The sequence below is a fragment of the Aplidium turbinatum genome, chromosome 3, assembly GCF_918807975.1.
Source record: "Aplidium turbinatum chromosome 3, kaAplTurb1.1, whole genome shotgun sequence".
In the NCBI taxonomy this organism is placed as follows: Eukaryota; Metazoa; Chordata; class Ascidiacea; order Aplousobranchia; family Polyclinidae; genus Aplidium; species Aplidium turbinatum.
The window spans coordinates 10,886,419-10,902,212 of NC_137474.1; the positions used below are offsets into that span (position 1 = coordinate 10,886,419).

At 38.5% G+C, this 15,794-nt stretch overlaps 1 protein-coding gene across 1 annotated transcript; it reads left to right on the top strand.

Moving 5' to 3' along the window:
• Positions 1 to 315: 315 nt before the first annotated feature.
• Positions 316 to 14,883, top strand: LOC145766355 (sulfotransferase ssu-1-like). Its single transcript, XM_082578050.1, has 4 exons — positions 316 to 756; positions 3,309 to 3,534; positions 4,406 to 4,538; positions 12,379 to 14,883. The coding sequence occupies exons 1-4, from the start codon at positions 357 to 359 to the stop codon at positions 12,553 to 12,555; spliced, it is 936 nt and encodes a 311-aa protein (XP_082434176.1). The 5' UTR covers positions 316 to 356; the 3' UTR covers positions 12,556 to 14,883.
• Positions 14,884 to 15,794: the final 911 nt, after the last annotated feature.

Sequence of the window (15,794 nt, forward strand, 5' to 3'; positions counted from 1 at the left end):
AATTCACCATTTAATTACCATGGCTGTGGAGCCGGAGTCTGAAAGATTTTGACGTGTGCGGAGTCGGAGTGGGCCAGTTATAAACCGACGAGTCGGAGTAGTATATTTTTGCCTGACTCCACGGCCCTGAACAACTAGCCACAGAGATGTTTAGTTAATCCCATTCGCTGAACAAAATCTGGCGGCTGGCACAAACGAAAAGACATCTACACCAAACGAAAAAAAATTACCTCGGACACAAAAATTTTCCTTGTGTTTCCACCGCCATGCAGACGACAATATGCTTTAATCTATCTTATATTGATGTAGGTTTGATGTATAAACTTTGTTTGAAAAAATAGACTTTATACACAAGAATGGAAATTGCCAATCATGATATACCTGAAGTGCTTGCTAACGTAAAATTGCCTACTTACAATTACGTTACACATCCGCTTATTGAAGGAGTTTATCCATTGTATCCTTCAGGCTGTCAGGAAGCATTCGACTCTGCTGTAAAATACAAGCCTGATGATGATGATATTTTTGTGGTGACGTACGCCAAGTGTGGTACAACATGGCTAAACAACATCTTGTACTTGATGAGAAATGACGGCAACAATCTTCCTGAAGGAGACAATATTGCCAACCATTTCGCTTTCATTGATATAATTGGAGGAGAAAAAACAAAAGAGTTTTCAAAACCGCGGTGTATAAAATCTCATCTACGATATGAGCTGCTGCCTCAAAGTTCAAAAGCAAAATATATATGTTTAGGTAAGAAATGTAGCCTAATGGTTAGTGACAAATATGCGGGGTCTCGTAGGGACCCCAGAGGTGAATTTCTTTATCTCCCGCCTTACCTATAGCAACAACTTTTCTCATTATCTGTGTATGTGTCATAAATTTAAGCAAGTTCAGTATAGTGCAACAAAAATTAAAAAAATATTTGAAACATATGCAAAAAACAGCATAACGTTACCTGGGGTCCTGATGGGATGGACCCCCTTGGTATATTAGGTTACAAATGCTGAATATTATCCGGTTAACTTCACGCGAAAAATAGCCTTACATTTTGCCAGAGTTTAAGAATTTGATGACAAATCAACACGTGGTCAAAGAAATGAAAATGCTAAACTTGCAGCTTTTCGCGAAATTTGGGATGGATTTGTAGAAAACTGCAAAAAAATCTGTAAGCCGTTTGAACAATTAGTCTCTTTCCGAGGAAAATTTCCAATGAGACAGTACATGAAATCAAAACCAGCAAGATTGGGAATTAAAGTGTGGGCAGCTGAAGACGTGAAAACCACTTACCTGTAGCCTATAATCTCCAAGTCTATACTGGAAAACTTCTTGGGAGTGCACCAGAGAAAAATCAAGGACGTCTGGTTGTGTGTACTGTGTGACATGATGAAATCACTGTTTGCAACTGGAAGAAGTGTTACCACAGATATTTTTTTTTACATCAGTGCCAACTGCAGAATTTTTGCTCTAGAAAAATATCACCAAGACAGGAACACTGAGCAAAAAAGTCAGATATTCCTTCAGTTATGGAAGTTGCGAAGGGACGATATTTTTTATCGTCAAACTTTATCTTTTCAGATAAACTGTCAGTTGTAAGCTATGTGTCTAAAAAAACAAGACGGTTCGTTTACTATCTTCTCAGTATCTTGATGATTCACTATCTAATGAAGATCACAAGAAACCCAACATGATACTTGAATATAACTGCACAAAAGGATGATGCATACAAGTTGGTGAGTGAATATTCTTGTGCCAGACGAATGTCAAGATGGCCTTTCCGACTTTTTATGAACGTGCTTGACATTGGAGCCGTGAGTTCCTATATCACTTGGGTGTTCAAAAACAGAGACTGGAACAGTAGAAAATCTAATCGAGGATATTATTTCTTGATGGAGTTAGGCAAAGAATTAACGAAACCTAATGTCTTGCGCAGAGCATGTAATCCATCTGGTTTTCAGCTTCACATCGTTAGAGCTATTGAAGGTATGGGAGTTTCTGTAGCTCGAAACACGAAGCTTCAAATATATTCTTAACGTCAAGGCAGCTAGTGAGACGGAAGAGAAGAAGATGTTTTCAATGTCCTTGAAACAACAATAGAAAAGTTAACATTATATGCTCCAAATGCAAACGTTTCCTTTGCGAACAGCACCGAGTCACCAACACAACTGTGACAAGTGCAAAAGAATGTGAAGATGACAGTGAATGAACTGTGTGTTTATGATTCCTTTGTCCAAGTAATTTGTAGAAACACATATTATTATACTGTATGTGATGCTAAGACTAAAATTTTAGTTTTTATAACACATGGGTTAAAACAGGGATTTGTTACAGTGTCATAAAAATGGCATCTGCTTTACTTACAATTTCAGCAATCTTCCTTTGTTACATAAGCTGTATAAACTGTAATCTAAGTAGCCTAAGGATAAAGAAAGTAGACTACAAGTTGGCTCTTGTGCTTTAGTGTGCCAGTATACTGATTGTATGTATTGTGAGAGAACGCAAAACTGGCTCAGCCAATTTGCCGTTTGTCATTTCCAAGGAAGAATGGCTTCCTTCATCCCCAAACCTGAACCCCTAGACTTTGGCATCTGGTCTTACCTGGTGAGCAGGGTTTCGACTAAACACCACCAAAGTTTGGAAGCACTGAAGGCTAATCTGAAAAAAGAATGAGCCAAAATACCTCAAAGAGCTATTCATGACTCTTGCAGGTCCTTTTCGAAGCGTCTCCGACTTATTATCGACGCAAATGGCCGACACAATGAGTAAAACTTGTTTTTCCTAAATATTTATTTATTTGACAATAATATTATATGTTTATTACTCAATTTTTATCTACCATTTGTTAAATACATTTTTTTGAAGTTGTAACGTTAATTATTGATGACTCTGTATATACTGTATACTTTAAGCAATAAAAACGATGGGGTCCTTGGAGGACCCCACCTTGGTAAACGACGTTGGTGAGCTAGGCTTGGTATGTTAAGGGTTAATAAATGTAATTGTTCATATTATTGACTACATTTAGAAGATTTTAAGTTAATACTGTATAGACTATAACTATAGACTATCAGTTCTTTCTGTGGGCTCAAAACTAAGCGTTTGGGCATTATTATGGCCTTTTGCTTGACATTAAGCACTTTTTGTAGTATTAATAGTATTTATTGTTTATTTTCATCATTGAATGCAACTTTTTATCAAGTTACGATATCCATTGAAAAATAGCTTATTAACTTCTGTAGCTAGCCTACTTAGTTAATATAATTCAAATACTCAACTTGATCATCTTCCCGTACACTTTTAAATAGTGAGGAATCCTAAAGATTGTGTTACATCCTTCTACTATCATACCGTCGGTTACAAAGTCTACGAGTGGCCCGAAGGAAAATTTGACGATTTTTTTGAACTGTTTATGCTTGGACGTTGTGACTGGGGAGATTACTTTAAAATGACAGCAGAATGGTACCAGCGCAGTCTACAACAAGAAAATATTCTATTTATGCTCTACGAAGACATGAAGTCAAACCTTAAAGAGTGAGTTTGTTTGATTGTTGGACTCCTCTCGAATTGATAAAGGGTATGCTTCAAAATCTTGATCTGAGAAGTCTTATAAGCCTAACAACATTTACGTTTTGGCATTTGCTGACACACACAAGTCGGGCTAAGGGGGTTGTTGGTCTGAAATTCTGTCAGGTGGTAACTTATAGCCTACTTTGGGGCTTGTGGCACTTGGTTTCAACTCCTCGAAAATCTTAATCATTTAATGCATGAATTGAGGATTGTGACTCGATGATTTTACATGTTCATTTGTTGCTTCTAGCTGCCTGCTGGTTGCGTATATGTAATTTGTAATGCTCTGGAGACTAGGCCTACGTTACACCGAAGGGCGCAAAATTAAACATGATTATTATAACCTTATTATTGCTAAGCTAATATACAAAGTACAAACATCGCATGCAATCGCTTGGATCTGTTACAACAAACATACGTTTCTATTTAAGCTTAATCTGAAGAAAAGCTTATAAAAAAACACAATGACAACAAGCACAATGTAGAGTACGTAATTAATAAATAACTAAGCATATTATAATTCCAAAATGTCTTTTTTTCAAATAAGCTTTTGTACTGGTCAGATGTTCAAAATGAAATTTATTTATTACAAACAATACAAACAAACAATCTCGCTCGATTGGATTTATTTTCGACTTGACAAAAAAATTACTTCGATGTTGAAACAACATTCTTCACCGAGGAACTTAATTCAAAATAGAACCACCTAAGCCAGAGACTTTAGGTTACAACGAAATATTTCGAAGTAGTTTTGATTCGAACAGCGCTAGTTTAACCTACCAAAAATTTGTGTAGGCCTACATTACCTATAGGCTAACTGCTTTACTGTACCTAGAGAAGTCTTGAAAGTTGGAGATTTTCTTGGTGCTTCGTGGAAGGAAAAATTAGAGAAAAATGATGGAAAATTGCTCGAAAAAGTTGTTGAGCTATCTTCCTTTAAAGCAATGAAAAAAGAAGAAATCAAATTGGTAATGTTTCAACTGTGCAATCTAGCTTACTACAATATAAGCTCACGGCTGGTTTTGTTTTGAATATTTATCCTCGAACCAGTGCCGGATTAACCAAGTGCGGGGCCTGTACAGGGCCTCCGAGAGAAGTCAGCACTGGTCGGGAAACAACACGAAAAATGGGCCCTATAATATTTTTTAGAAAATATTGCATTGCATGTTTGTGTTAAGTTGAAATTAGCCTACTTTCCTCAACATGAAAAGAACTTCGTTCAATGTAAAAATCATCAATATAATATTATAATCACTGGATTACACTTGCAGCAAAAATGCCATAAAGGCAAACTATTTTGTCTAGAAAGCTTTGTAAACACACAATAGGCCGATAGTCAACGAAAATAGTTCAACCAAGCATTTAATTCAGGAGTGTCCAAACTTTTTCCCACGCGAGCCAGATTTGATAATAAGTGTTCGCGTGCCAACAGCTACAATAATTTTTCTGAAAACGGCAAGTTGAATTTATATAATTTTTGTGTGTCTGCAGGCCAAAAATAACACATTGTACTTGTACAACAAGCACGGGCCATACAAAAACATCTCGTGAGCCGGAGTTGGCCCGCGGGCCGGACTTTGGACATCCCTGATTTAATTCAATCCTTTCTGGACTTTTTGCAATGCAAAGTTACGGATCACAGCATCAAATGATAAAATTTTGCGACGTCTGAATTGGTGCACAACATGTATAGTTAGGCTTTTCAATCGGTTTTTAGTCATAGGCCTACTGGAGCGCAAACAATTTTTTACAAATTTTAGTAATTGCTAAAATCACGTTCTCAAAGCACAACCGTTGGAGGTAGCTACCGGAACACAAAAAAATCATAACAAAACTATTTGGAAAAACATTTCGAAAGTTGCAATCAATGATTCCTTGTGTAGAGATTATGGGGTGGTTCGTTTTGGTTTGCAGCTGAAGTTTGCTGTGTGGCATTCTGTCAAAAGTACCAACTCATTCAAAATGTCTTGAAAAATGTCATTGTTGTAGCCTACAAATGGTTTAAATTTGTCCCACATGCCGCAACTGCACAACAGACATACGATGAAATTTTCATGGAACTTCAAACTCATCGACGATATGTTTGAGTTTGTTGATACATTTGTCAATTCCAACAACTATCGAATCCTTTTGAATGTACGGTAGAATACATTTCCTTCGAATGATTCAGCTATAGTTAAGTGGAGTTATAAAAGCGTTCTGTCCTCAGGAAAAGAAAATCATTTTCTTTTAAATTTATAATTGCCACTGCAACTTTAGCTTGCGAGTAGTAGCCTACTCTTCTCAACTTTCTCTTACTTAGATTACATCTTCCTTTAATTTCATTAAATTCATCAATGAATCTTGTTTAGGACCGTAATCCACATAATGCAAAACAGTCACAAATTTAAAACTGCTAGTTGTAGGCTACTTTAGCATTGACTCAGCTTCCGATCAAACTCTTGTTGGTTCCAACTTGATGCATTTAAGAAACGTCTTTAGAGCTCCAATTGCAAAAGGGTAATGTACAGTAAAGCATTGGGTTTGACGGCACCACGCCTTGATTACATTCTCGAAGTCAATTTTCTTTGCAAAATGATATAGGACAGCTTTATTTCGATTTATCAGAATTTTTCCTCTGACTGGGCTATAACTTGGAAGATGCCACAAGCTTACAGATATATAATAATCAATTACTCCAAAAATGATAAGACATTTGAACAACGCTGTCTGTAGGCAACATTGTGAGTCCCAACTAGATTTAAGCAACAACATCCAAAAACAAAAAACTCAAATAAAGAAAAAACTCACTACCTTCCAAAATCACATCATGAGAAGCATGACCAATAAAAGGCTACTTGACCACACGAAAACAGAAGATCTTTTAACTATGACAAAATTACATCCAATTACAGCAATAAGTTAATAAAATCAAAAGTTTTAAAACTGTTCGGCCACACTAAAAGATTACAATTCGGAATCAGCAAAGTTTGCACAGAAGGAAAAAGAAAACGTGGCAGCAATCAAAACGATGGCAAGACAACATCCAATCATGAACCGGACTCAACTTGGCGACACTGGCTCAAAATCGCCACTCTTGGAAGCAAATAACTCATGTTGATGTGCAATCTGCTGCAGGCGGAGATAATGACTGATGATGATGATGATGATCCATAAACAAAAAATATACAGGATTTACTTTTTTTAATCGTGCTTGGACTGATACGTTTAACTTTCCCAGATAGCTTATGTTGGATACAACATCCTATGCCTGGCCAACGCAGATTTTGAAGTTGAGGTTCAGTTGTCAAGCAAAAATAGTTCCCGCTTAGCTAAAACAGCGCCAGTTTTCAAGTTGAAACTATCAATACAATCGAAACCGTTCAGTGATACAGAAATCATTTCAGCTTCAGATTTTACGTCTTGAAGGGCGGGGAAACCCAAATTAACTTTTTGCGAGTTTTTTGTTTCAGCGTGATGTCATTATGTACAACATGCGTTTTAGCAAAAAAATAATCCAAATTTTGTTGCCCTCGTCTCGCTAGGGCCGCTTTTGTCTGATACCCGTTTGCGACGTCTCGCGCACATCAAGCTGTGATGCTGTTCGCTGTGACGTCACAAGGTACATATAGTTGTGGCCAAAAGTTTAAGACCAGACTTGATTTATGACGATTTTTGCATTACTTCAAAATACTGCATCAGATATAAGATGATGCATAAAGATGATGCAACTGAAACAATATCTGATGCAGTATTTTGAAGTAATGCAAAAATCGTCATAAATCAAGTCTGGTCTTAAATTTTTGGCCACAACTATATGTACCTTGTAACGTCACAGCGAACAGCATCACAGCTTGATACGCGCGAGACCTCGCAGACGGGTATCAAACAAAAGCGGCCCTGGCGAGACGAGGGCAACAAAATTTGGATTTTTTTTTTTGCTAAAACGTATGTTGTACATAATGACATCACGCTGAAACAAAAACCTTCAAAGTTAATTTGGGTTTCCCCGCCCTTTAAAGCTGTTCAACATCGCCTACCTTAACACGAAAATGATTTGTTCTTGATGAGAAGCATCGAGAGTGACATTTACAATGATTGAAAAATACTTGGAACTACGCACTTCATTTAAGAATTTGTTGATTATTTAGTTGGTACATTTTTACTTTAGTACTAAAAATGGGCCCCCCTCAAAAGTGCAAAAACAAAAAACTCCTCGTTTTTCCTTTACAATGTTTTGCTAGGGGGGAAACTGGCCCGACTTCCCCCCCCTCTCGGAGCCACTGGGCCTGTAGCAGATTGATTTGATGTAGGCTACAGATAACGACTGGGAAGTAATTGAATATTTTATAGATTTGATATTTTTTTATTATAGTGTAGTCGCTCTTGCCCCATCGTGTTTCGCAGATAGGCTAGTTTTTAATCAACTTCAATTTTGAAAATGATCTCTCTCCAGTAGGCTACAATTAGTTACCATCATACATAGATAAATGCGTGACAAATTGTCAATGTTAGGAAACGTGGTGTCAATATTATTTTCTTTAATTGAAGTGAAATAGTTGAGTTCTGGAGAGGAGCAATCAATAGCAATGTGCTTCACGAATTGGTGTATGCCTTAATTGCGACGTTGCTCCAGCGCAGATTGTAAGCTGTCCAATACTGCAAGGAAAACTTCCACTGGGAATCTGTCTTTAGTTGATTGATTATCCATTGCATCTGAAACTGAACGGCCACTGCCTACATTCTCATCGTGCGTTCGATTTTAGACAATTCTTCTTGTGCTTGCTGGTCGGTAATCCGGCACTTGAGTCAGCTTCTGCGCCTCTGACTCAAACTTAGCGAATTGTTCTCTGAAAGTCTGTAGGGATCCTGCCAAAGAGGCACACAACGCTGAAGCAGTGTTGAGATTTCGCCGCTTTGTTTGAAGAGAAGCTTGACTTTCCTGGAAGCGACCAAGTAAGCTATTTCAAAAAACCACTAAGCTTCCAATTTCGAGCAACTCCATTTTCTCGAAGAGTCCATTTGCCTGCTGTCGGCATTCTGCCTTTTGCACTTGGTCATTTGCAAGTTTCTCCAGTGCCTCTTTTTTAAAAAGAAAACGTTCTTTAATTACCGTACGTTAATGGCATCAGCTCTTCCGGACCATCGTGTTTCAGAGAGCTTCTTTAGCACTCCACCACCTGAACACCCCAGAACGGACCACCGGTGTGTTGAAGCAGCAAAGAATAGCCTAGCCTACATAGATATTTTCAACGAAGTCAAAGAACTGAACTGTTTCTGGACACGCTTGTGCAGCGCATACACCAACTAAATTCAACGAATGAGCATAGCATGGAACATATTCTGCAATAGCACCATTTTTTTTTGACAAGTGCCTGTAGGCCTACTCCGTTATATCCGGGCGTTATATTTTCCGCTCATGTTGGACCCGTTGTAATAACTCTGTACAAGTGTACAAGGCAATCAGCAAGATTGATACTCTTCTCACTGGTGTACAGTACAGTCGAATAATCTTTCAAACAACTAGTATCGTGGGCTCGTGGCACTCGATCAGGCAGTTGCCTCCAGCGGACTTTCGACGCCGGGCCGGTTACCGAGATTGACAGAGTGAAATTTTCGATTATTGAAGTGTTGCCGGGGAAATATTCCTTGCATTAGGTGCCGCTGAATGGAGAGCAGTTCTTAGAATGCGTTGCTCAAGCGCATACCCCCAGAGTGGGTCCAGCGGCGCTTGATCTTGAAGCTTCTTCGTTCACGAAGTCACGCGCTAGCCAACTGAGCTATCGGGGCTGACGGCTGTGGAGTGGGTTAGAGTGGATTTTGGCGTGTTTGGAGTAGTTAAAAAACGTCGACTCCCACTCGATACAAAACGATAAACCATAAAAAAACATTTTTGCAATCTTTTTGTTTGCAACTTTAAACTGCTTCAATTGGCTCATGATAAATCAGACCAAAACTCTATTACTTACAATACCACAACTTTAATGCACTAGGCTACTTTAGACAAAACTACTGATTAGCCTACTCTTTTAAATAATTTAAAAATTAAAAAAAGTCAGGCAACACTGAAGTCTAAGTCCGCCAGTTATAAATCAAGAAGTCTACGTCGGCTAGTTATAAATCGAAAAGTCGTAGATTTTTCGCCCGACTTCACAGCCCTATAAAGATAAGCATATGGCATAGCGGTTCCTTCTTAAAGATTAGCACAAAGCTGCGCACTCAAAACAAGCAGGAAAGTAGACTGTGCGCTCAAAACAAGCAGCAAAGTTGGCTGTGCACTCAGAACAAGCAGTAAAGTTGGCTGTGCACTCAGAACAAGCAGTAAAGTTGGCTGTGCACTCAGAACAAGCAGTAAAGTTGGCTGTGCACTCAAAACAAGCAGTAAAGTTGGCTGTGCACTCAAAACAAGCAGTAAAGTTGGCTGTGCACTCAAAACAAGCAGTAAAGTTGGCTGTGCGCTCAAAACAAGCAGTAGAGTTGGCTGTGCACTCAGAACAAGCAGTAAAGTTGGCTGTGCGCTCAAAACAAGCAGTAAAGTTGGCTGTGCACTCAGAACAAGCAGTAAAGTTGGCTGTGCACTTAAAACAAGCAGTAAAGTTGGCTGTGCACTCAGAACAATCAGTAAAGTTGGCTGTGCACTCAGAACAAGCAGTAAAGTTGGCTGTGCACTCAAAACAAGCAGTAAAGTTGGCTGTGCACTTAAAACAAGCAGTAAAGTTGGCTGTGCACTCAGAACAAGCAGTAAAGTTGGCTGTGCACTCAAAACAAGCAGTAAAGTTGGCTGTGCGCTCAAAACAAGCAGTAAAGTTGGCTGTGCACTCAGAACAAGCAGTAAAGTTGGCTGTGCACTTAAAACAAGCAGTAAAGTTGGCTGTGCACTCAGAACAAGCAGTAAAGTTGGCTGTGCACTCAGAACAAGCAGTAAAGTTGGCTGTGCACTCAGAACAAGCAGTAAAGTTGGCTGTGCACTTAAAACAAGCAGTAAAGTTGGCTGTGCACTCAGAACAAGCAGTAAAGTTGGCTGTGCACTCAAAACAAGCAGTAAAGTTGGCTGTGCGCTCAAAACAAGCAGTAAAGTTGACTGTGCACTCAGAACAAGCAGTAAAGTTGGCTGTGCACTCAAAACAAGCAGTAAAGTTGGCTGTGCACTCAAAACAAGCAGTAAAGTTGGCTGTGCGCTCAAAACAAGCAGTAAAGTTGGCTGTGCACTCAGAACAAGCAGTAAAGTTGCCTGTGCACTTAAAACAAGCAGTAAAGTTGGCTGTGCACTCAAAACAAGCAGTAAAGTTGGCTGTGCACTCAGAACGAGCAGTAAAGTTGGCTGTGCACTCAAAACAAGCAGTAAAGTTGGCTGTGCACTCAAAACAATCAGTAAAGTTGGCTGTGCACTCAAAACAAGCAGTAAAGTTGGCTGTGCACTCAGAACAAGCAGTAAAGTTGATACAGAAGTTCAGGGGGTAATTTTGGACCCGGAATGATTTTACAATCCTGGAAGTTTTCCACAAGAGCCGTGAATTTGATGTAGGCTATAACCATCGTGTAGCCTATTCTTTAGATCAGTGGTTTTCAACCTTTGTGGTGGAACGGAACCCAATGAAACATTCCAAAAGCTCGAGGAACCCCTGTTCAATAATTTAATTGCCTTATGCAAAAAAAATCGTTTGACTAATAAAATTAAATTAAAATACCGTACTCATGTTCAGATTTATCGATGTACAATAAAAATACAAACTGTAAAAAATCACATTTATTTTCATAAAAAATTCAATGAGAAACTTGAGCATGGTGTTTCTTTGGCGGGAACGCAGAAAGTTAAAAGTAATCGCACCACAAGAAAACAACGAAAATTCGAGATAGCAGCGAACGTGTTAAAGTGTAGCAAATTTATTAATAGTGGCAAATCTAATTAATATTTGATTATATTTAAACAATATGCATAGCCTGTAATAATAAAATAGACTCTCGGATTTGAATGTAAACTTGCGGAATCCCTAGACTTACTGGCGGAACCTTAGGGTTCCGCGGAACCCTGGTTGAAAACCACTGGTTTAGATATACCAATGTGTGTTGGCTTCTAAAGTCTAATTTATTTGTTTGTTCAGAGCCAAGTCTTGATTTTTTTTTATAATAAACACCAAAATCAGCTCTCTCTTTGATGATTTTAGTAGCCTAATACTTTCCCTTGATATGTTTTAATAATTTCTTTAGCGACGTGTTGATTTAGAAAATTTGGACCCTGCTATAATGAGTCCCAAAAAACTACTGCCTACAGATTCAGTTAGCCTGTTTTTACGTCTTAACTTAAAATAGTGTAGCATCTAGAAGTTTTTGTATTTTAAAATTCAACAGTTTAAATATTGCCATGCTTGTAACTTTTAATCAAATAGGCCTAATGGCCAAGAAATTGTAGACTAACGCTGATTGGAAAGTAGGCCTATTGCAACCTAAATATTTTAGCTGATGAAAGCATGGGTGGTAACTAGGGGCGTAGCAAGCACAAAATTTCTGGAGGTAGCCTAAGTACTTTTTGGATATGTGAGTGACCCCGGCAAGAAGTCACCGAAGACGGAGCACCCACAGGGGTCATACCCAGTAAAAGTTTGGAAAAAATACCTTACATCAGCGCATTTTGAGAGTAGCCTACTTTCAGCCTAAACCAATAGTAGCCTAAAACTTTGTCAAATGATATCGTAGCCTACTGTAACTGAGAGCAAAATTCTTATTTAGTAGGCTATATTTCAGGGGGAGGCAATTGCCATTCCTAATCAAAACCTATAAATATAACTACCGGTACGTCTATAAATAACCGTCCTGATCATTGTATTTCAGTCTTACGAAAGACCGAAAGATAAACCCTTTTTGCGGAAAGGAGTGGTTGGTGATTGGAAGCATCTTCTGTCACGTGAGCAGAGCAACAGAATCGATCAACGACTAACCGAAACGGCAATTCAACATCCAGGATTTGACAAACTTTGGTCAAATTACGAAAACTTGCTAAAATATTGAACTTTGTACAAAACTGAGCAATTTCCGCAGCAAGCGTCTAGTCCAGAAGGTCTACTGCAATTACAGTAGATTTAGGCTGCTGTTTTATAGTTTCAATCTATATCATCTTGTAAAAAATAAAGTGACTGCATTATCGATGACAGGTATTGCGCCTACGCTCCTAAACCATGCGCAGGCCTACCGGTGTGCACACAAATGTATTAATTGGTAATTTGAATTATTTACGACCCAGAGTGGAAGGTTTCGCGACCCCTGTCCTATACCACCAAGGAAACCCGAAGAAATTATAATATAGCCTACTTGGGTATGGGTAGTTAAATCTTTCACTTCACTCCAGCGATTATTTCATACAGGAGGATCAAGCCATCTGCTTAGAATGAAGTGACTGTCCGCAAAAAATAGTTCTTGCATATATAATTGTAACTATATTGTATATTGTAACATACCAATTTATGTAGCGGTCGTCGCATAGATTTGACTATCAGCCCATACCTAGCTGTGAATAAGTATCCTACAGCGACATTCCATGCGCGGTGGTGCGGCGGGAATGAACCGAGAACAAAGTCTATACTTCTTGATTATACGTGTAAATTTATTGTAGAAATGAATCCATCACATAAACTTAAAGGGTTGCAACCATCTTTCCAAGAATAGAACGCAATTCAAATCATAAATTAAACTTGTCACCACAACTAATCGTTCTGTTTCTCTAATTCTGTGTACATCTGTATGTATGGGCTCGACGCGTCTGTTTAAAGGTTTTCAAAGTTGCTAGAAATGCCCAGAGCCGCGCTCGCAATCGATATACAAAAAGCGCTGTGGCATTCAACATGTGAGGTACGACGTTAAAGAGACGTAAAACTACGTATTGCCTAAACAAACACACAAATGCCTAACCACGTCTTAAAGCACAAATATTTGAAGACATGCACAAAATTAAACAAATATTTGAAGCTTGAAGAATTCCCAGCTAGCGCCTCACCTGTCTGAGCGACACAATGTTCTAAACAGGTTTCCTGACTGTAACAAGACATAGAAAACACGTAAGACCGCAGGACGCTAAAAAAGCATCTGGACTAATTGTAACCTACTAACATCGCGAGAAAGATTAACTTCAGAACTGCTTCTTTCTCTGACTGAAGCGCATACTGGTTGGCTAATATTGCACTCAATACAAAATGCAACACAGTCTCATAAAGTACATAGGGTTATAGGCGAATTCTTCGTAAACAATTCTTCGTAAAGCAATTCTTCGTAAGCAATTCTTCGTAAAACAATTGTTCGTAAACAGTTGTTGGTGAAATGAAATCCGTAAAAGAATTTTTCGTAAAGCATTTCTTCGTATACATCAAATCTCCATTGCATGCACGAATAAATGCTTTGGGAAGAATTGTTTTACAAAGAATTACCTTTACGAAGAATTGTTTTACGAAAAATTGCTTACGAAGAATTGCTTTACGAAGAACTGTTTACGAAGAAAACGTCGGACACCAGTACATAGTACGTGAATTTGACGCAACGCAATTAAAACAGCCTAGTAGAAAAGGGAGAACAGTGCGCACGACAAAAGTAATTCAAGCAATGTATTTTTGAAAAAATAGCCGACAACTTTCAGATGCGGATGAATATTTGGAGTAGTTCACTCGTGTTTGTGCATTATAAAAAAAAAACTTTACGATGAAGCAAGGATGCCAGAGCTTGGTTTTTCCACCTAGATCTGGGTTTTTTTGACCACATCTGGGTTTTAAGTTTTTTTATTTCAAATTTAGGCAAATCTAGTTTTTTTTGGTTTTTAACTTTGTACAAAGCTTGCACGGTATTAAGACACTGGGATCTTCAATAAATGGTCCATACTGCAACACAAAAATGATGGTTGTTTGTGGTATTCAGGCTTAGGCTACACCTGGTGGTTGAAGATTTGGCGGTGTCGAACCGGCGCCCTTTCGATTGCCGTTTCAGGGCTCTCACCACTCGACTATGCAGCCGACACAAAAATGATAAGGTACCGGTAATGTTTTTTGCATCAGCTACTGCAGTTAGTGAGGCACATGATGGAAGGAAGGAAGAAATGATCCAACTTTATGGAAATGTGGATGACTAATATTGGAGTAGTATTTGTTTAGGTTTTTTTAACCGCTTTACTACATATTTTCTGGACCTGGGTTTTTTTTTGCCTCATCTGGGTTTTTTTTAGCACACAATCTAAGTTTATTGGAAATTTGTCGCTGGCATCCCTGCGATGAAGAGTGCTCGATGTAGCCTAAGCTCATGATATTTCAAGTATGTATGTAATTCGTTGGAAATTTGACCTATCTTTCGATCTCAATGTGGGTATCGCTTTGGTAACTGAAGTATGACGTTTACGCAATTAAATGTCAATGAAAATCTCTTAGAAATATCAAATCCATTAATAGGCTGAATTTTAACTAACGGTAAAACATGAAATGGCAATATTTCTCACTGCTGATGCCTTTCTCAGAAAACAGTGAAAAATTCTTTTTTGAAACGCTTGACTATTAGCTTAAAGAATCACGACAGTTTTCGAAGGAATTTATTATTTCAACGACGACTTTAATTAAGAATGATGTAAAGAGCTGTTCAAATACAATATGACTTCGTCGAGTTATATAATGAAATATGACAATGACAACTGACAAAATCCTCAAAGGCGTGATATGATATTTGAATAGCCCAGTGGCGTACCGGTATCCTGGTTGATTTTCGTAGGCATGCAATGGAAGGAGGGTCATAGCCAGTGTAGGGGGGTCTGGGGGCATGCCCCCCCAGGAAAATTTTGCAAATTTGCTTTAGGTTTTATAGCTTTTCTTGCAATCTGAGCCTTACTTAGCTGATAATTGTTTGAGCTGTTTTGCAAAAAATGAGGTTTGGAACGCACCATGAATCAATGTCTTAATTTTATATCTTTATCCTGCATTGCAGGAAAGCGGACTTGAAGCGCTATGCAGCGGTACGTGTATGGCCTTTAGCATACACACCCGACCCGTTTTCTTCATGATCTTTTAAACTGCTGTGCTTAGGTCTCAAGTATATCATACTATCTACAGTAGAAAACCGCAAGGACTTAAACTATGAGGACCAAAAGAAAAAAGGCCAAACAAATGCCAATCGGAAAATTACAAAAGACCAAGCGTCCAAACAAAAATAGTCCAGCCAAGCACTTTTTAAAAACCCCAAATTTCTGAAATTTGGCCTTAAAAATACCAATCTGGCAACCCTGT

What these genes read in the sequence shown, in the direction of transcription:
- LOC145766355 (XM_082578050.1), top strand. Translation starts at nt 357, where the DNA reads ATGGAAATTGCCAATCATGATATACCTGAAGTGCTTGCTAACGTAAAA. An exon ending in AGCAAAATATATATGTTTAG is followed by an intron (nt 757 to 3,308) that starts GTAAGAAATGTA and finishes ACTTTTAAATAG; the next exon opens with TGAGGAATCCTAAAGATTGT. An exon ending in ATGAAGTCAAACCTTAAAGA is followed by an intron (nt 3,535 to 4,405) that starts GTGAGTTTGTTT and finishes TACTGTACCTAG; the next exon opens with AGAAGTCTTGAAAGTTGGAG.